Source organism: Anolis carolinensis, chromosome 1, assembly GCF_035594765.1.
Source record: "Anolis carolinensis isolate JA03-04 chromosome 1, rAnoCar3.1.pri, whole genome shotgun sequence".
Lineage (NCBI taxonomy): Eukaryota > Metazoa > Chordata > Lepidosauria > Squamata > Dactyloidae > Anolis > Anolis carolinensis.
Window position 1 is genome coordinate 313,092,370 of NC_085841.1, and position 18,192 is coordinate 313,110,561.

Consider the following 18,192-nt stretch of genomic DNA (forward strand, 5'->3'; position numbering starts at 1 on the left):
TCCTGACATGTATTTGGTTTAGTAATATCACTTCAGTGAGCATTGGATATTATGCTAACATATTAGAAACGTCCTATAATTTAGAATCTTTCTGCTGATGTCCTCAGTCATTGGTCCTGTCAGCGTACTTCAAGGTTTAGCCCATTGACTTGAGTCATGTGATTAGTGTTATTTTTTTTAATTTGGCAGATTCCATTGTTCTTAAATGGCAACAGCCAATGTATATGTGTTCCTACACATACACACATGCTATTGTGTTACTTTCAAATTGATCAGCACAGTATGGAATAAGTGCAGTCCAGCAGCTTCCCTCAGCTGTGTTTGCAACTCTTGGTAGCCCTCCACATTCCCTTTGACTTTTATGCCAAATCATGCAAAACAAAAAGTCTCCCAAAGCCCTGTGTGATACTTTGGGGGACTTTGACTTCATATCCACCAATAGTATGAATATCTTTTAGAAGATAAGATCTTTCTTATCTATCTAAAATAAACTTTTCCATTTCTCTAGTAAAGATAAATCTGTTTCATTAGGATCCTTGTGCAGTTTTCAGCTACAATTTATTCAGAAACAAGGCTTTTCTTGGATAAATAGAGACATAAGGCATTTAGTGCATACAGCATCCTTTACCGAAAATACCTTTACGTGTCAATACAATTAATACTTGGTTCATATCTATGTGATTTTTATTGGTTCTGAAAGGAGAGATTGGTTGTTAGATATGAGTGAATAAGGATGCTCTCTGCATGTATCATTGGGAGAATACCTGAAAGTGATCATAGATTTAGTCACAGCCATTCCTTCCACCTTATTGGCCTTCTTTTGCTGATTAAAGGGCTTTCCGATTTGGCAAGCTTTTGGCCTAACCTTTTGAAGGAGGTATATCCTTGTTTTATGCTATTATTCTTTATAAAAATATTTTTCAAAATAGGGTTTTTTATAATGGAGTTTTGATTAAGGTCAATCAAGCTTATTTTCTTTGTAAGTGACAACTGAACTGAGCAGCTTTGGTTGAATGTTGGGAGGAATTTTTCTTCTAGTCTGCTTCAGTATAGATATTCTTCCCATATTTTAATAATAAACAGTTCAAATGTGTTTTTCCATTTGATTAATGAAACACAACTGTAACAAGGATTTTAGATTTCAAAAATCAATGCGATATAATGTAATAGAGGCTCTCCTGTCGCCACTACCTATATCTCAGGCCCGTCTTGTGGGAACAAGGGAGAGGGCCTTTTCTGCTGTGGCCCCCCGACTATGGAATTCACTGCCCATTGAGATTAGGCAGGCCCCCACTTTGCTAGCCTTTAAGAAAGACTTAAAAACATGGCTCTTCCAGTGTGCCTTTGGAGAGTAACAGTCATATCTTTCTTTGGTTATTCCCTTGGGATATCTATCCTCTAGACTGCTCCACTATTTTATGTCCCTGCTTCCCGTGGTTTTATTCTTATGTCTTTCTCACCGAGCTTTAACTTAGTGTTCATGTGGCCTGCCCTGGTTTTTATTGCTTTTCTGAATTTTAGGTTGTAATGTATGTTATTATTTATTGTATTGTTAAATTGTGTTATGATATGTTGTTTTATATTTTGTCATATTGTATGGTTTTGGGCATGGCCCCATGTAAGTCGCCCGAGTCCCCGTTGGGGAGATGGTGGCGGGGTATAAATAAAGTTTTATTATTATTATTATTATTATTATTATTATTATTATTATTATTATTATTATTATTATAGCCCCCAGATGGCATAGTGGACTAAGTGACTTGAAGGTTGGGTTGCTGACCTGAAAGCTGCCAGGTTCGAATCCCACCTGGGGAGAGAGTGGATGAGCTCCCTCTATCAGCTCCAGCTCCATGCGGGGACATGAGAGAAGCCTCCCACAAGGATGGTAAAAACATCAAAACATCCGGGCGTCCCCTGGGCAACGTCCTTGCAGACGGCCAATTCTCTCACTCCAGAAGCAACTCCGGTTGCTCCTGACACAAAAAAATAAAATATTATTATTATTATTATTATTATTATTATTATAGACCCAAATGTGGTAACTATCAGAGTCTGGAATATGCTTAATTTTATCTTCATTTGAACTATATTAGAATGTGGAATGTATTAAACAAGTCCTAAACTGTATGCCCTTATACATATACAGAGTTGTAGTTTTAGCTGCTCCTGCCAATAGTATTGCTTCCACTGACAAAGAGGAAGGGAGTACATCTCTAGCTCTCTTTATATCTTTGGAGTTGTGGAGCTTTGAGCAGATTTGAACAGACCATGGGAGAAAAGTGACAGTCCCATTGTGCATGTTTAGTTCATTTCAGAAGCAGTGACCTAAATCAGCCTTGGACCTAAAATTTAAAAAGGTTCTGTATATTCTGGGGCATTATTAAAGGAATATATTTACCACACAGTGTGCTTTTAAATACATTACATAGCTGAGCTGTATTTGCTGAATCCTGTATGTATGTCATATTTAAACAATGTTGTGTTTTCTATTGAGAAGTTTACATGGTTTGTTTGCACATCCTTGTTTCAAACAGGACTTCCTTATTTTTTCTCAAATGTATTCAGTGAGTGCTAGTATACTGTGCAGCTGAAACATTTCCCTTCCAAAATATAAACTGAGGTCACAGATCCTCAACAATACAGTATGAAAAAAGTGTCTTATTAATTAGCTGTTTCTTGACTGTAGGTGGCAGTACCATATTACATATACTTCTAGACAAATTGTTGGTTACCCTCCAAAGTGATATTCCATGGTAATATATTACCATAATTCAAAAGGTGAAACCTTTTATAATATAAGCATTAAGCAAATCCACAAAAATCTGTTTCTTTGCCAACAAAATAACTCAGTTATCAGCAAGTTCAACATATATATAATGTTGCCAAGTAGTATATAGGAGACTCACAAGCTAATAAGTCTCAAAAAGCAACACAATTAGATTTATTCCTGCACATATGGCAGTATGAACATCATGGATTAAGTCTGACAAACACTGGAACCTTGGCCCATTATAGTTACAGTAAAAACAAATTGCCTTTAAAGAAACATTACACTCACAATCTACTGGTGAAACCTGTCATACTTTTGATAATTAATATGACCTCAAAAAGAGTTTTAGTAAATACTGCATGAATATTGCAAAGTCATGTTTAGTAAAGCATCTGAAGGAAAGGTGCAATGGTAGGGAAAGAATAAACTATCATCTGTGCTAAAATCAAAATCAGTTTTGTAGAAAACAGACTTCATCCTGGAATAGAAAAAGCGGCCCTAGAGTATTATTCTACCTTCATAATTCAGAATTTGAAACCCCCTATCCACAATCTCTTTTGTGAAGAAGGCAGGGCAGATTTTAGGCCGCTCTCAAACAGGATTTCATAACATGAATTTATTGATAAATTATTTAACCCTTTTAACCCAGCAGTAGATTCTGATTTGGTCAGAATCAAAATAGTATTATAATTCCTACTTATTTAAAATTTCTGCTAGAATGCATGTCTTGATAAGTGACATGTTTCTTTGGGGTGAGTTTTCTACTCTTGGTGCTGTCATAACTGGCTGTTGTGGCAGGATGACAGTCATTTGGACGTCCATGTTTTTGTTCTGATTTCTGTTAAGTGTTTTTACTTTGTCTTTCTGATGTTATATTGGCTGAAGAAGAAAGCAAGAGTTTTGCTACTCATTCATTCCCTACCACATTCCCAGTTCATAGTATTGATAGTGCCCCAGTCATCTGTTTTCCTTGCTTTCCATTCCTGTATCACTGTGCTCTACAAACTTCGTAGCAATGAGCCTTGGATTTAATAGCAGATATTACTAGTGGGCATGATCACTCCGCCAGTCACTGTTTTTATTTTTCTTAATTTTATTTATTTATTGTACGTATAGAAACAGCAAAAGTGGGAGAACAAAAAGCAAATAGTAAAGAATGGTGAGAAGAGAGACAGGGAGTGAAACCAAGAGGAGAAGAGAAAAAAAATTAATTAAAAAAAATGAAGTGCTGTTTGACTTCCCATCTGTGCTTCGGAGACTCTTTTTTTCGTTTTCCTTTAACTTTTGTCATTTTCTCTAGCCTTCTTTCCATTAGCTCACTTCTATATACAAGACAGATCTATCGTAAGATCCATTTTTCTTTTTCCCAGGAATTTTATAACATTTGTCCAATCAGTCTTATTTTTCCCTTCTCTTATTTTTTGTGTCAGAATGTCCATTTGTATAATGTCCAATATTTTGATTAGCCAATCTTTCGAATTCAGAGGTTCTTTTCGTTTCCAAACTCTTGCTAAGGTCAGTCTAGCCGCAGTGCTAATGTAAAATAGTATTCTATCATCATTTTTCTTTAATATTGAATTTAAGAATCCTAGTAGGTACGTTGCTTGTTTTAATTTGAATTTGGTTCCTATCATCTTTTGTGTCATTTGGTGGATTGTCATCCAAAATTCTTCGATTTTCCCACATGTCCACCATTGGTGAAAGACGGTTCCTAATTTTTTCCCACATTTCCAGCATAATTTAGAGTTCTTTTTGTTGAATTTTGCTAATCTGTCCGGGGTATAATATCAACGGAATTGCATCTTGTACCAATTTTCTCTTATGTCTGTTGCTGCTGTGTATTTTTTTTCCAGATCTCTTCCCAATGGTCCAAATTTAAGTTATGGCCTACATCTTTTGCCCAATTGATTATGCATTCCTTGATTTGTTCTTTTTCCATTACCCACATTAGTAATTGTTGATAAAGTATTTTTATTAATTTTGTGTCTTTTTGCATTATTATTTCCCATATCCCCTTGTCCAAATTAAAGCCCATTTTGGCGTCTTCTTTGTAACTTGATTGTACTTGGTAGTACTGGTACCACGATATTTGTTTATATGTTTCTTTAATTTCTGTCTGTATCTTGATTACAAATTCCTTGTTGTTGTTGTTGTTTTTTAATAATTGTTGATATGTTAGCCAATTCTCTTTACTAAATTCTCTTTTATGTTTTGCTTCTATAGGCGAGATCCAAAGGGGAGTTTTGTTATAAAATCTATCTTTATATTTTTCCCATACTTTTATTAATGAGGCTCTCATAAAGTAGTTACTAAATTTTTTCTCTGTTTTTCTTTTATGGTACCATATGTAGTCAAGTCAGCCGGATCTAAGGTCATGGCCTTCCAGGGCCAACAATTTGCTGTGTTTTAGAGTGGTCCAATCATTCAGCCAAATCAGGTTACATGCCTCGTAATAAGATTTTAAATCTGGTAGGCCCAGCCCTCCTCGTTTCGTGTTATCTCTCATTAAATTTATATTAATTCTTGCTTTTTTGTTTTTCCATATAAATTTACTTATATCTTTAGTCCAAATTTTAAACAAATGATCAGTTCTAATAATTGGGAGTGATTGAAATAGAAATAATAATTTTGGTAGTACCGTCATTTTTATTATGGCAATTTGACCCATTAGGGAGAGGTTTAGAAATTTCCATCTTTCTAGATCTGCTTTAATTTTTGCCCATGTTACTTCATAGTTATTTTTCAATAGTTTAGAATTATTTGCCGTTAATTGTATTCCTAAATATTTTATGTTTTTAACTACCGCTAATCCTGATATTTTTTGTAATATTTCTTTTTTCTTTTCATTCATATTTTTAGTCGTTATCTTAGTTTTCCCTCTGTTTAATTTGAAGCCGGCCAGATTTCCAAAGTTCTCGAATTTTTCTAACCATGTATTCAAATTTTTAATCGGATTTTCTATTATACAAACGACGTCATCTGCATATGCCCTGATTTTGTAATTGTAATTTCTTATTCTTAATCCTTCTACATTTTTGTTATTATTTATTTCTTTCATGAGGGTTTCCATAATCATTATGAATAGTAAAGGTGATAAAGGGCAACCCTGTCTTATGCCTCTTTTTATTTTGATTGTTTGTTTACTCTCTTTACTATTAATAATCATAGAATCATAGAATAGTAGAGTTGGAAGAGACCTCATGGGCCATCCAGTCCAACCCCCCGCTAAGAAGCAGGAAATCGCATTCAAAGCACCCCCGACAGATGGCCATCCAGCCTCTGCTTAAAAGCTTCCAAAGAAGGAGCCTCCACCACAGTCTGGGGGAGAGAGTTCCACTGCCGAACAGCCCTTACAGTGAGGAAGTTCTTCCTGATGTTCAGGTGGAATCTCCTTTCCTGTAGTTTGAAGCCATTGTTCCGCGTCCTAGTCTGCAGGGCAGCAGAAAATAAGCTTGCTCCCTCCTCCCTATGATTGAAGTTTCTTGATTTGTGTATATTGATTTTATTGCATTTTGGAAGTTGTGCCCCATATCCAATTCTTGTAATAATAAAAACAAATAATTCCAATTTACTTTGTTGAATGCCTTATCGGCATCTATAAATAATAGAGCCAATTCTTTTTTGTTATGGACTCCGTAATATTCTATTGTGTCAATAAGTATTCTAATGTTATCTTTAATTTGTCTTTTTGGCAGAAATCCAGCCTGGTCTTCCAATATCCAATCCTTTAAGAACGTTTTTAGTCTGTTTGCCATAATTAAATATTTTGTAATCATTGTTTAAGAGTGATATTGGCCTGTAATTTGTTATTTCTGTGCGGTTTGTGTTTTCTTTGTGTATTAGTGTTATGTTTGCTTTCCCCCATGATTTGGGAATCTAATATACCCTCACTATCCATCTTTCGAAAGGACCTAAAAACATGGTTATTTTGAGGTGCATTCGAATAAATAGTTCTGGTTAGTCATTAGTTGCCACAACTACTGCACTTTATCACACTCCACTCTTATTGATTGAACTCTGTAATGAGATCCTTAATTCCCTCTTGTAGAGTCTGCTGAATTTTATCTTACAGTTTGTATATTATGTTCAGACTCTAATGTTCTAATGTTTTGATGTTGATGTTTTATGCTGGTTTGTATGTTTATACTATTTTACCTGTTTTACATTGGTTTAATTATGCAGTATTTTATTGTATATTGAAACTGGGCTTGTCCTCATGTGAGCCGCCCCAAGTCCCCTCTGGGGAGATGGGAGCGGGATATAAAAATAAAGTTGTTATTATTATTATTATTATTATTATTATTATTATAGGATATCTTTTAGTAATGGGGCTAATTCATCCTTGAATATTTTGTAAAATAGTGCTGTGTGCCCATCTGGGCCCGGTACCTTGTTATTTTTGAGACCTTTTATTGCCGTATCAATCTCGTTATAGGGTCATTTAGCATCTTTCTTTGTTCATCTGAGATTTTTGGTAAGTTGAGCTTGCATAGATATTTCATTATGTCTTCTTTGGAGGAATATTCCTTACTGTATAGATTTTTTTTTATAAAAGTCTATAAATATTTGATTCTCTTCGGTATATGTTTGACCATCTCTCTTAATTTATGTTATATATTTTTTGTTTTTTCCCCTTTATTTTGTTTGTTAGCCACTTCCCTATTTTATTAGCATTTTGAAAGTGGTATTGCTTGATAAATCTTAGTCTTTTTGCAATCTGGTCTGATTGCAGTAATTGCATTTGTTTTCTTAGTATTTCTATTTCTCTAATTATTTTTTTATTGGAAGGATTCTTTTTTTAACTGTTCTTCGCCAGTCACTGTTTTTAGAAGGAGTTTTGTGTGCCCCTCCAAATAAAGAGTTTTGATCTGCATTTTATAGTTAGGTTTTATTCTGTCTTATGTTTATGCTTGGGATGTAGAGATAATGTTTTATGCTTACATGGCTTGGCTGTATGTTTTAATAGACATCTGAATATTCAAGCAAATTGTCTGAACCTCTTCTTTCTCTCTTCATGTACTGTTTTATAGGCTTATGAAAATGTGATGTTTCTCCTTATGTAAAGAACTCCAGGGCGATGACTTATTTCAGTTCTGTGTGTTGCAATCACTTGTCTCTCAGAAACAAAGTAGGACATGTTTCCAAGATGGGAGGTGTGCCCTACATTTATTTGCTGTACTGATGTAGATTCAGAGATTATATTCACTGATGACAGCTTGTATAATTCTCCCTATCACTCACAGCTTTTCCTTCCCCTGGTTTGGCTTTTGGTGTTTTGCTGTGAAAATTTGTGCATTTAGGAGCAGTTATTTGCTGCACAGGATGACACCATGGGTTTTGCTTTAGTCTGTTCAAGGGAGATAAGAGGATACTATAGATTTTTGTTTTGTTTTTACAAAAGGTAACCCTGTCTGTTGAAACATACTTCTTATCTTGAGACTATTAGACTATTCAGCCATTTCAAGAGGCAGCTGTTTGGCTAGCATTCTCCTCCATCCAGACAGAAGAAAAACTTAAATCGATGGAGATGGTCCAAGATGGTCCACTTTGGTATACAGCTCAGATTCTGGGGTTGGCAGCATTGTTTGTTTGGCTGGGTAATTCATGCTGAAGCTGACAGAAGAGAAGGCGGTGTGCAAAGGAAGATAAACTGAAGGCTGTGGTGTTATAAATATAGAAATAGAACTTTGCTTTCTAGCTGATTGTCAAACTGAAAGAAAGTGCTAAGTTTTGAAAAAAATTCAAAAAAGGCAACAACAACCCAGCCCTATTTTTTTGCAGTTTAGATATATACATTGTGGGCACTACTCTAGATTTCTGAAGTATATCCTACGGGACCAGTGATGTTTTCCCATTTGGTTTCCGTCTTCCACTATGGCAATTGATACTCAAGGACACAAAAGATTTCTCCCTTTTTTCATATGAGCAACAAGGGAGAGCATTTTTCATATTATTGTTGAAGATTTTCACAGCCAGAATCACTGGGGTTCTGTGTGGGTGCATCACGGCCTCCCAAGAATATCTTACTACAAAAAACACACTTTATGCCAGTGCTATTCAAAATTGTAATCCAGAGACCAGTGCTAGTCCCTGGAGAATTTCTCAGAAAGAAAGAAAAAAACCCAGTTGTAGTCAATGGGCCATTTACATTTTTGAAGATTGAATGTTTGCCATTCCCAAGGTAGCACCCTCTTAAAGCTTTCTTGCTATTTGTATGTTGCTGTTGTTGTTTTAAAATACTCTGCCCTCCTTTAGAGTCTGCTGTATGATTAGACTAAAATAAATTGGTTTAAATCATAAATCCATTACATAATGATTGGTAGATAGGACCATTTAACCATGGGTCATTGTCCTGCTGGTAGGTGAACCTCCAGGCTAGTCCTAGGTTCCTTATGGACTGAAGTAGGGATTCCTCTTCAGCTGCCCTACATTTGGCTCTATCCATCCTGACCTCCTTCCTGACCAGTTCCCTAGTCCCAAAGTGATAAGGTCAAAAAAGTTCCATTTTTGTCTGCTGTGTTTCCTATATGCTTTTTTGCAAACTCCAAACAACATTTGGTATGGGTTTCTTTCATCTTGGTACTCTTCCATAACATCCAACTGTGTGGACTGCTTAGGTGTTCCTTCTTTCACAGGCAGTTTCTCCCATTTCAGTTGGGGGATCTCTCCAGCTCCTTCAGAGTTGCCATTATTCTCTTGGTTGCTTCTCTAAATATCAATAATGCCTTCCTTACTCTGTCACCAAATTTGGGAGGATGGCTTTCTCTGATAGAGTTGTGATTGTGTCAGACTCTTTTAGTTTTATAATAATATTTTTAATTATACTTTGGGGGATGCCATTGTTAAAAGAATGTGATATTGGGGAGGGAGCAAGCTGGGGTTTTTTGCAGCTGCTCCAGAGATCCAAGACACAGAACAACAAATTCAAACTATATGAAAATAGATTCCACCTAATCATTAGAAAAAACATATTGCGAGTAAGAACTGGTAGACTGTGGAATAAATAGTTTACCTCAGAATGTGGTAGAGTGTCTTTTTCTGGATATATTTAAATATAGACTGGATGACCTTCTGCTTGGAGTGCTTTGATTCTATATTCTTGCATTGAGTTGGACTGGGTGGCCCTTGTGGTATCTTTGTGATTCTAGATGAACTCTATTTAGTGGCTAATGTGACTTTTAATGGCAGAAGATTGCACCATGCATGACTTTTTTAGGTGTGACACAGAGAGGGAGTTTATCTTTGTTTATTTGATGTTTGTGCCACAATGCAAATATTTAGCACCTTCACAATGTTGAGTATTTGATATCCAGCAAGTGGTAGTAATAGTGAATAAATCCATTTCAGTTCCAGGATGCAAAAAATCATGGAAAAATAAAAGGGGCTGAATACTTCTGCTAAGCCAAGGCATTGCTTGCTTATATGTTCCACTGTTTCAAAGCACCTGCAAGATCCAGAGGGTACTTCTTAGTTTCATAAATATTCTGTTTCACAATATTCCCAAAGGAAGCTAATTTGCTACTCATTATATTTGATTCTCATTTAATATTTTCACCCAAAACTAGCATAAATGTAGTTTTTTTATTGACAGGTAATAGCTGTGCCACTAGATTTTTACTGCAATGATCGAAGTGCAGAGTATGAGAGAAAAGCACTTAAAGAAGGAGGAAACCTTGAAGCTAAGCAGTGTATATTGCATGGAGCACCTGAACTTGCAGTTAGCTGGCTGAAGCGGAGCTCTCAGCTGTGTCCTGAACATCAAGGAGGACTTCTGGGAGTCAGACCTCCAAATGGCTGGTCTTTCATCAGGATACCAGGTAGATTGCATTCATCAACTTGAATAATTGAATGATGAAAAAAATATAAGACATTACACATTCTGTGTTGTATTTTTGTTTCTTTTATTCTTGTAAATATGTAGAACTTTATCCAATATTCTGTGTCTGAGAGCTTTTGGGAGGAGTCTACCTCCAAGAAATATGAGAAAAAATGTCAAGGTTTGGTTGTGACCTAGAATACATTTTGTTTGCTCTTTTGGGCTGCTACATGCATCTTTACTAACTCATTTGTTTTTCCTGGATGACTGAGATGATGAATCAACAAACATATTGAATTATCCCTTGCACTAGGAGCTTGAGGCAGGATCCCAAGTTCTTTTCAGTTGCAAACATTGACTTTTCTCTCCTCCTTGCCAGTTGTTTTTAATTCTGCTTTGTCAGCAGGTTGAGATTTCATTTCTGTCATCTCTCTCCTGTCTTATCAAACACTTACTACAACGGCAACTGATCCCCCAAAGAAAAAGAGACGAATACATAAATAAAATAGTAATAAAATTATTTGAGTATTTCATCAGATAAAAAATACTACAAGTGGACAAAGAGCTAAACTCTACAACCTCTCCAATAGTCCCAGCCTCTCATTTTTGCACAGTATGATGTACATTCCCATATGTAGCAGTAATGCAAAATTTATTCAGATTACATCAGGAAAGTGCTATAGAAGGGAATACTTATGAGATTTAAATTCAGTTTATCAGATAAATGAATAAAGAAAAAAAGTTCATATAAAAATAGATAGGATTGAGCTTGTTTCAGAGCAGCGATAGACAACTACAGTGGGCTTGGAGCAGCATGTAACTTGATTTGCTGCTAAAATTTAGCAGTACAGCATTTATTTGTTTGTTTACAACATTTATATTCCACCCTTTTTACCACGGAGGGAATGAGGGCAAAGCACAACATATATACGGCAAGCACTCCATGCCGGGACATAAATAATTATAACTATACAAAAACATTAAAATCAGATATATCTACTTTAAAATCAGCTATTTAACTAACTCAGGACACTATGCAGGCTACGGTCAGTGGAGTAGGCTTCCTGTTATTGCCTGATTGCTTGGTCCCACAGCCAGGTCTTTACCATCTTTATGAAGGACCAGAAGGAGGGGGCTGATCTAATCTCACCAGAGAGGGAGTTCCATAGCCAGGGGCAATCACTAAGAAGGCCCTGTCTCTTGTCCCCGCCAAATGCGCCCATGACATTTGGGCAAAAATGTGTTTCACTTTAAATGCATCCCCCCCCATCTAAACAAGAAGCACCTCACAGACAAATTTGGGCTTCTGATTACATGAATCTCCTTCCTTAGTGCTTTTACTGTAAAAATGTTGAATTTCCCTACCTCCATTGAATTTAAGCTATGCTTAGATAGCAATAGCCGCCCAGTTCCTTTGAGAGCACTATAGAAATGCGACAGCAGTGGGGCACATGTTACCCACCTCTATTTTAGAAAGTGAAAAATAACTCAATGAATAAACCAACAGAGAGCTGTATGTTGGGCTGCAGTGTTACAGTGAGGTGGCCATTTGAACAACAAAACAGCTGCTGTTATAGTTAACTCTCCCCTCCTCAGTGCTGTGTTCCCTGTTGTGATCATTGTGGGAATCTCTTGAGGCTTTTCCTGTTCTTTGAAAGAAAAATGATCTTAGATTAAATGGCAGGAAGCGTCTGAGTTCTTTTCGAATTGATAAAAAGTACCACATTCACTGACTGTTTACTGTGAGAGCAAGCTAGTTTCTCATTGACCCCACTATGCCCTGCAGATTTCTGGAAGAGAGAGAGAGAGAGAATTGCTGAAAACAGTTGTATTTCCTTTATTTTATTTATATTCTACCTTAATGAAACCAAGGGTGGCTGTTTTAGTTGTTCTATCATTTGTTTTTACATTAACTGCACAAGATTTTCTAATTCCTCAATGTGAATCAAACCTTGTTCTTTAAAAACTTCTTTATTTGGGACTCTTTCGAACGGCTATTTTGACTCCGCAAAGCATTCAATTCCATTCCATCTGCCCTCCCCCCCAAAAAACCCTGTGTACTCTGCCTAAAAGTAATTCATCCTTGGATGAAAGGAAACCGTTTCCGTCCAGAACACAGAGGCACACATTTATGAATTGACACATTTTCTCCTTTTTAAAAAACTCTTGCATGTTTTGTCTGTAAAACAACCTATCAGATAAATTTATTTAAAAATGCTTTCCTTTTAGGAAATATGATTGTGTTCGTTCAACAAGTGCCAGTAGGCCCATTTCCTGACTGGAATTCCATTCGAGAAGAGTTGCAAAGAGGTTTTCTTATTCATTCCAAAAATCAGTCCTGGGGGCCCCTCCAAATCAAGTTGGGGTTCTGTCAATCAGCTGGATTGATTTTAAAAAGTACCTTTTAACTAGAAGGTGCAATAATTATCAGCGGCAGAACTTTGAATATATTTTCAATCTTTTTCTTTCTAGACAAAGAAAGTCTCATCACAGATAGTGGAAAGCTTTATGCCTTGGATGTTCTGTTGACAAGATTGAAATCTCAAGGACACAGAGTCCTTATCTACTCTCAGATGACACGGATGATTGACTTGTTGGAGGTAAGAAATGCATCACCTGTGTAAAAGGCAATCTGAAGCTAATAGCTGAATACATCAAATATTGGACATGAAATTACATAAGAAAATCTAGATCACTTTTCCTCAATGCAGGGTTAATTGTAACTAAAAAAGAATTAATGACCTTACTGATTTGTTCAGTTTCTTCCTGTGTATAACCTTGACCTATGAAACTGCAATATTGTTATGCAGTGATGCTTTTACTACTTTCTGATGAAAAGGAAGATCCATGCAGTCCTTTCTTGATCCCTGCCAGAGAAAAATTTATTAGGCATCATAAATTACTAGAGGTGTAGGTATTATAATATCTGCTGCTGTAGTGGGGCAAAGAAACACCACAACATTGTATAAACCGGGAATACCATTATTTTAATTAATCAAATGCTTGTGGCTTAGTTTTGAATTGACACTTATTGACACAGTTACAGGTCTATTCAGTTTTATCTCCTTTATTATTTGCACTGTAAGCCTGATCAACAACACTGGGTTGTATCAAACCTGGGCAATGTATGAGCTGCATGCAGTTTTCCAGTGTTGACGCTCTCATTGCCCACCGTCACTGCTTAATTTTCCACAATAGCAGTGATAAAAAAGTACAATTCATTTTTAAAATGAGAATTTGTCTCACTTTTCTTCTAAATGGCACATTCTGAAAACTCAGAAAGTGTGTTTCAGCATAAAAGCAAGACTCATGCTCCTTGTATGCCTGGCTTTAAAAGAAAAAGAGATTACCACCACTGTGGTATATTTGGTAGATGCATAGCGTACAACTCCCAGTGAGTTCAGAGGAACCTGATGTGCTCCTGTAAGAACTTTGAATGTCTTTAGTATTTCTGTTTGAATAATAGGGTATGGGGGTGAGTGACCAAAGGAAGAGGCAAATAAAATGATTAAATATCTTTGTTGCCCCAGTAACCAACTCTTTCTGGCCAGAATTGATTTCAGTATTTGTCACGACCCAGGCTACAGAGCACCAATAACCATACGCAGAGGCCAAATTCTATCTAATATCTTTATTAAGGAAATATATAAAGTTAATAAAAGCGAATGTAAAGGTTAGTCCAGAAGCAGACCTTTCAGGAAAGGTCAAAATTAGTCCAAAGAAACAATGTCCAATATGAAATATTAAGGTCCAAAGTTGTAATCCAATAACCGAAACACTCACTTTGCCAGGCAAAGTGAGGGGAGATGACAAGGTCCTTTAGTCCATGAACTTGAGCAAGGCTAGGAAATAACTTGATACTTGAAACAGGGCTTGAATCGTGGAACAAGGTAACGAGGAACAAGAACAAGGTCCGTGGAATAACTTGGTAAAATCCGTGAAACAAGGCAAGGTTTAGTCCTGGGAAACAAGGCAAGGTCCGTAGGTAAACAAAGGCTGGGAAACAGGAGCGAAGGCTGGAAACAAGGACAAGGCTTGAGCAGGAACGAGGCTTGAAGCGGAGCGCGCTGTTCAGACACAACTCGCTCCGGAGGCTGACGAATTGACTCCGCGAAGTTACTTCGCGGGTAAAACACCTATATAGAGTCTAACTTTCCCGCCGAAGCAGTTCTCTGGGAACCAGAAACGAAAGCTAAACTCTGAGACCAGATGTTTGACTCCTTAAAGATTCTCACGAAAAGCAGGCTTAATTGGCTACATTCTTAGCTGCTATTCTAGCACTCCTGCGCGAAGCTGCTTCCAAACCCCTCTGTTGTTTACAAAACTCATGGCGAGAGAACACGGGAGATGTAGGCTCAGGGTTTGTTTGACATACTTCTGGGACACAACTTTCTTGCAGGTGCAAGGTTCCCAGATCTGCCTGGGAAAGATCTGGCTGAGAAGATTCCAGTTCTGACTGGGAAGGTAAAAAACCCAAGTTTTCTTCTTCATCAGGCATTACAATGTCATGAGCAGGACTACAAGGCCCATGAGTCATCACACTATCCCCCTCCTCAAGGCCCCTCCCAAACTGGGACTCTCTCCCCGAGGCGCGAGGTCGCGGCTTGGCGGGATAGGTTTGATGAAAGCGACGGGTTAGATCAGGAGCATGGACTGTGGAGGCGTCTTCCCAAGAGCGTTCCTCAGGGCCAAAACCCACCCAGTCAATGAGATATTGCAGGCGGCGGCGGTGAAAGCGAGAATCCAAAATGTCCTGAACCTCGAACTCGTCCTCCCCATCCACCAAAATAGGGACGGGGGCCGGCCGGTCTACATCTGACCGCACACCATCCGCCGGAAGGAGCAGGGAGCGGTGAAACACTGGGTGAATGCGCATTGAACGCGGAAGTTGGAGTTTGAAAGTCACGGGGTTTAATTGCGCCACCACTGTATAGGGACCAATGAAACGGGCATCTAACTTCCGGCAAGGGCGATGGGAGGGCAAAAAGCGAGTGGACAGAAAAACCCGATCTCCTACCTTGATTTCGGGGCCCGGCTGGCGATGTTTGTCCGCGTGACGTTTATAGTCCTCCTTGGCTTGTTCCAGTTGCTGGAGCAAAAGTTGTTGCACCGCTGTGAGTTCCTGCAGCCAATCTTCTGCTGCGGGAACTTCTGAAGTTTCAATGACAGGGGGAAAGAAACGTGGATGGAAGCCGTAGTTTGCAAAGAACGGCGTTTCTTTTGTAGAAGCCTGGACTCCATTGTTGTAGGCAAACTCCGACAGTGGTAACAGAGAAGCCCAATTGTCCTGTTGGTAGTTTACATAACAGCGAAGGTACTGTTCCAAAGTGGCATTGGTGCGCTCCGTTTGCCCATCCGTTTGGGGATGATGAGCTGAAGATAAACGAGAGTCTATGCCCAATAGTTTTTGTAGTGCCTTCCAGAAACGAGAGGTGAATTGGGATCCACGGTCTGTGACCAAACTCTTGGGCAATCCATGTAGTCTGAAAACATGTTGGAGGAATAAATCTGCAGTCTCTTGGGCCGTGGGAAGGCCTTCACAGGGAATGAAATGGGCTAACTTGGTGAAAAGGTCCACCACCACTAGGATCGTGGTGAATCCACAGGAAGGTGGTAAGTCAGTGATAAAATCCGCAGAAATTATTTCCCATGGGCGAGATGGGGTAGGAAGGGGGTGTAGAAGCCCTGAGGGCTTCTCCCTTCTTATCTTGGAGCGCTGGCATACTGGGCAGGTGTTGACATATTTTTCCACATCTTTGCGGATCTTGGGCCACCAGAAATCTCTTAGGATCAAATGCATGGTTTTAAATAGTCCGAAATGCCCTGCTGGTTTGCAGTCATGACACAGACGAAGTGCTTTTTCCCTGCCCGGTCCGGGTGGGATATAAACATGATTTCTATAGCAAAGCAGTCCATCTTTAAGCGAAAAGGGAAAATGCAGACCTTGACGAAGTTGGTCCTGCGCCCAGGCATCTGCTTGCTGACTAGCCCTGATTTCTTGAGCACAGATGGGTCCTGGAGTAGAAGGAGTTGAATCAATGGGAGTGGATTTGGTGTTCCCCACTGTGAGCGTGGCAAAGTTCTCGGGTTGTAGTAGTTGGGATTCAAAGGTCTCCTTGCGTCCTGCAGCGTATTCCGGTTTACGTGACAGGGCGTCTGCTTGCTTGGTTTGGGCTGGGGTCACATAATGAATCTGGAAGTTGAAACGTTCAAAGAATAAAGCCCAACGTTGCTGCCTCTGATTTAGCTTGCGGGCAGTTCTTAGATGTTCTAGATTCCGATGATCAGTGTGGACTTCAATGGGAAATTTGGCCCCTTCTAGCCAATGTCTCCAAGTTTCAAAAGCTGCCTTTATGGCTAATAGTTCTTTTTCCCAAATGGTATAGTTCCTCTCTGGTGCGGTAAGTTGACGAGAATAATAGGCACAAGGATGAAGGTGATCTCCCACCGGTTGTAGGAGCACAGCCCCAATTGCCACATCAGAGGCGTCCGCTTGCACCACAAAAAGGGTTTCAGGATCTGGATGCTGAAGGATTGGCTGGGATGTGAATAATTTCTTTAGTTGCTGGAACCCTTTCTCTGCTTGATCAGTCCAGCGGAAGGGCTGTTTCCCACGGATGCAGCTGGTGATTGGGTCAGACCAGCGGGCAAAATCTGGAATGAACTTGCGGTAATAGTTCGCGAACCCCAAGAATCGCTGCACCTCTTTCTTGTTGGTTGGCGCCCGCCATTCCAATACTGCTGAAACTTTTGCCGGGTCCATGGAGAGCCCTAGAGGCGAGATGCGGTACCCCAGGAAATCTACCTCTTGTAGATCAAAAGCGCATTTTTCTAGCTTGGCATAAAGTCCATGATCCCGCAATCGTTGTAACACCATTTTAACGTGGTTCTCATGTTCTGATTGTGATCTAGAAAACACCAAAAAATCGTCCAGGTAGATGATCAAGAACCGATCTAGATAGTCCTGAAAAATGTCATTGACAAAATGCTGGAACGTTGCGGGAGCTCCGCATAATCCATAATTCATAACTCGGGACTCGAATAATCCGAATTTAGTCTGGAAGGCGGTCTTCCACTCGTCCCCTTCTCTGATGCGAACTAGATTATAAGCCCCCCGTAGGTCCAGCTTGGTGTAGACCTTGGCTCCTCGAAGTCGGTCTAGTAGATCCGAGATTAAGGGCAGAGGATAGCTGTTCCGCTTAGTGATATTGTTCAATGCTCTGTAGTCCACCACCAAGCGTAATTCCCCTGACTTCTTCTTCACAAACATCACTGGGGAGGCGGCTGGGGATTGAGAGGGTCTGATGAATCCCTTGCGAAGGTTTGTCTCTATGAATTCCCTGAGAGCTTCTTGCTCTGGTTCAGTCAGGGAGTAGAGATGCCCTCGCGGGATCGGGGCCCCCTCCACCAAGTCAATGGCACAGTCATAAGGCCTATGTGGGGGTAATTTTTCGGCTTCTTTTTCATTGAATACATCCCAATACTCGGAGTACTTCTTTGGCAAGGTGATAATGGGCTCGGTGTCTGTGGCATGGCAGACCTTGGCTACGAGGCAATGGTTTTGGCAGTACTTTGAAGCAAACTGCAGTTCTCTGTTGGACCAGGA

At 39.0% G+C, this 18,192-nt stretch overlaps 1 protein-coding gene across 2 annotated transcripts in view; it reads left to right on the forward strand.

The window, feature by feature from the left end:
- Nucleotides 1–18,192, forward strand: part of ino80 (INO80 complex ATPase subunit) — an 88,972-nt gene that overhangs the window by 53,565 nt on the left and 17,215 nt on the right. For both annotated transcript variants that reach the window (XM_062968160.1, XM_062968159.1), the window contains exons 26-27: nucleotides 10,362–10,587; nucleotides 13,059–13,186. In XM_062968160.1, the coding sequence (XP_062824230.1) occupies nucleotides 10,362–10,587; nucleotides 13,059–13,186 (354 nt within the window). The remainder of the gene's footprint in view (nucleotides 1–10,361; nucleotides 10,588–13,058; nucleotides 13,187–18,192) is intronic.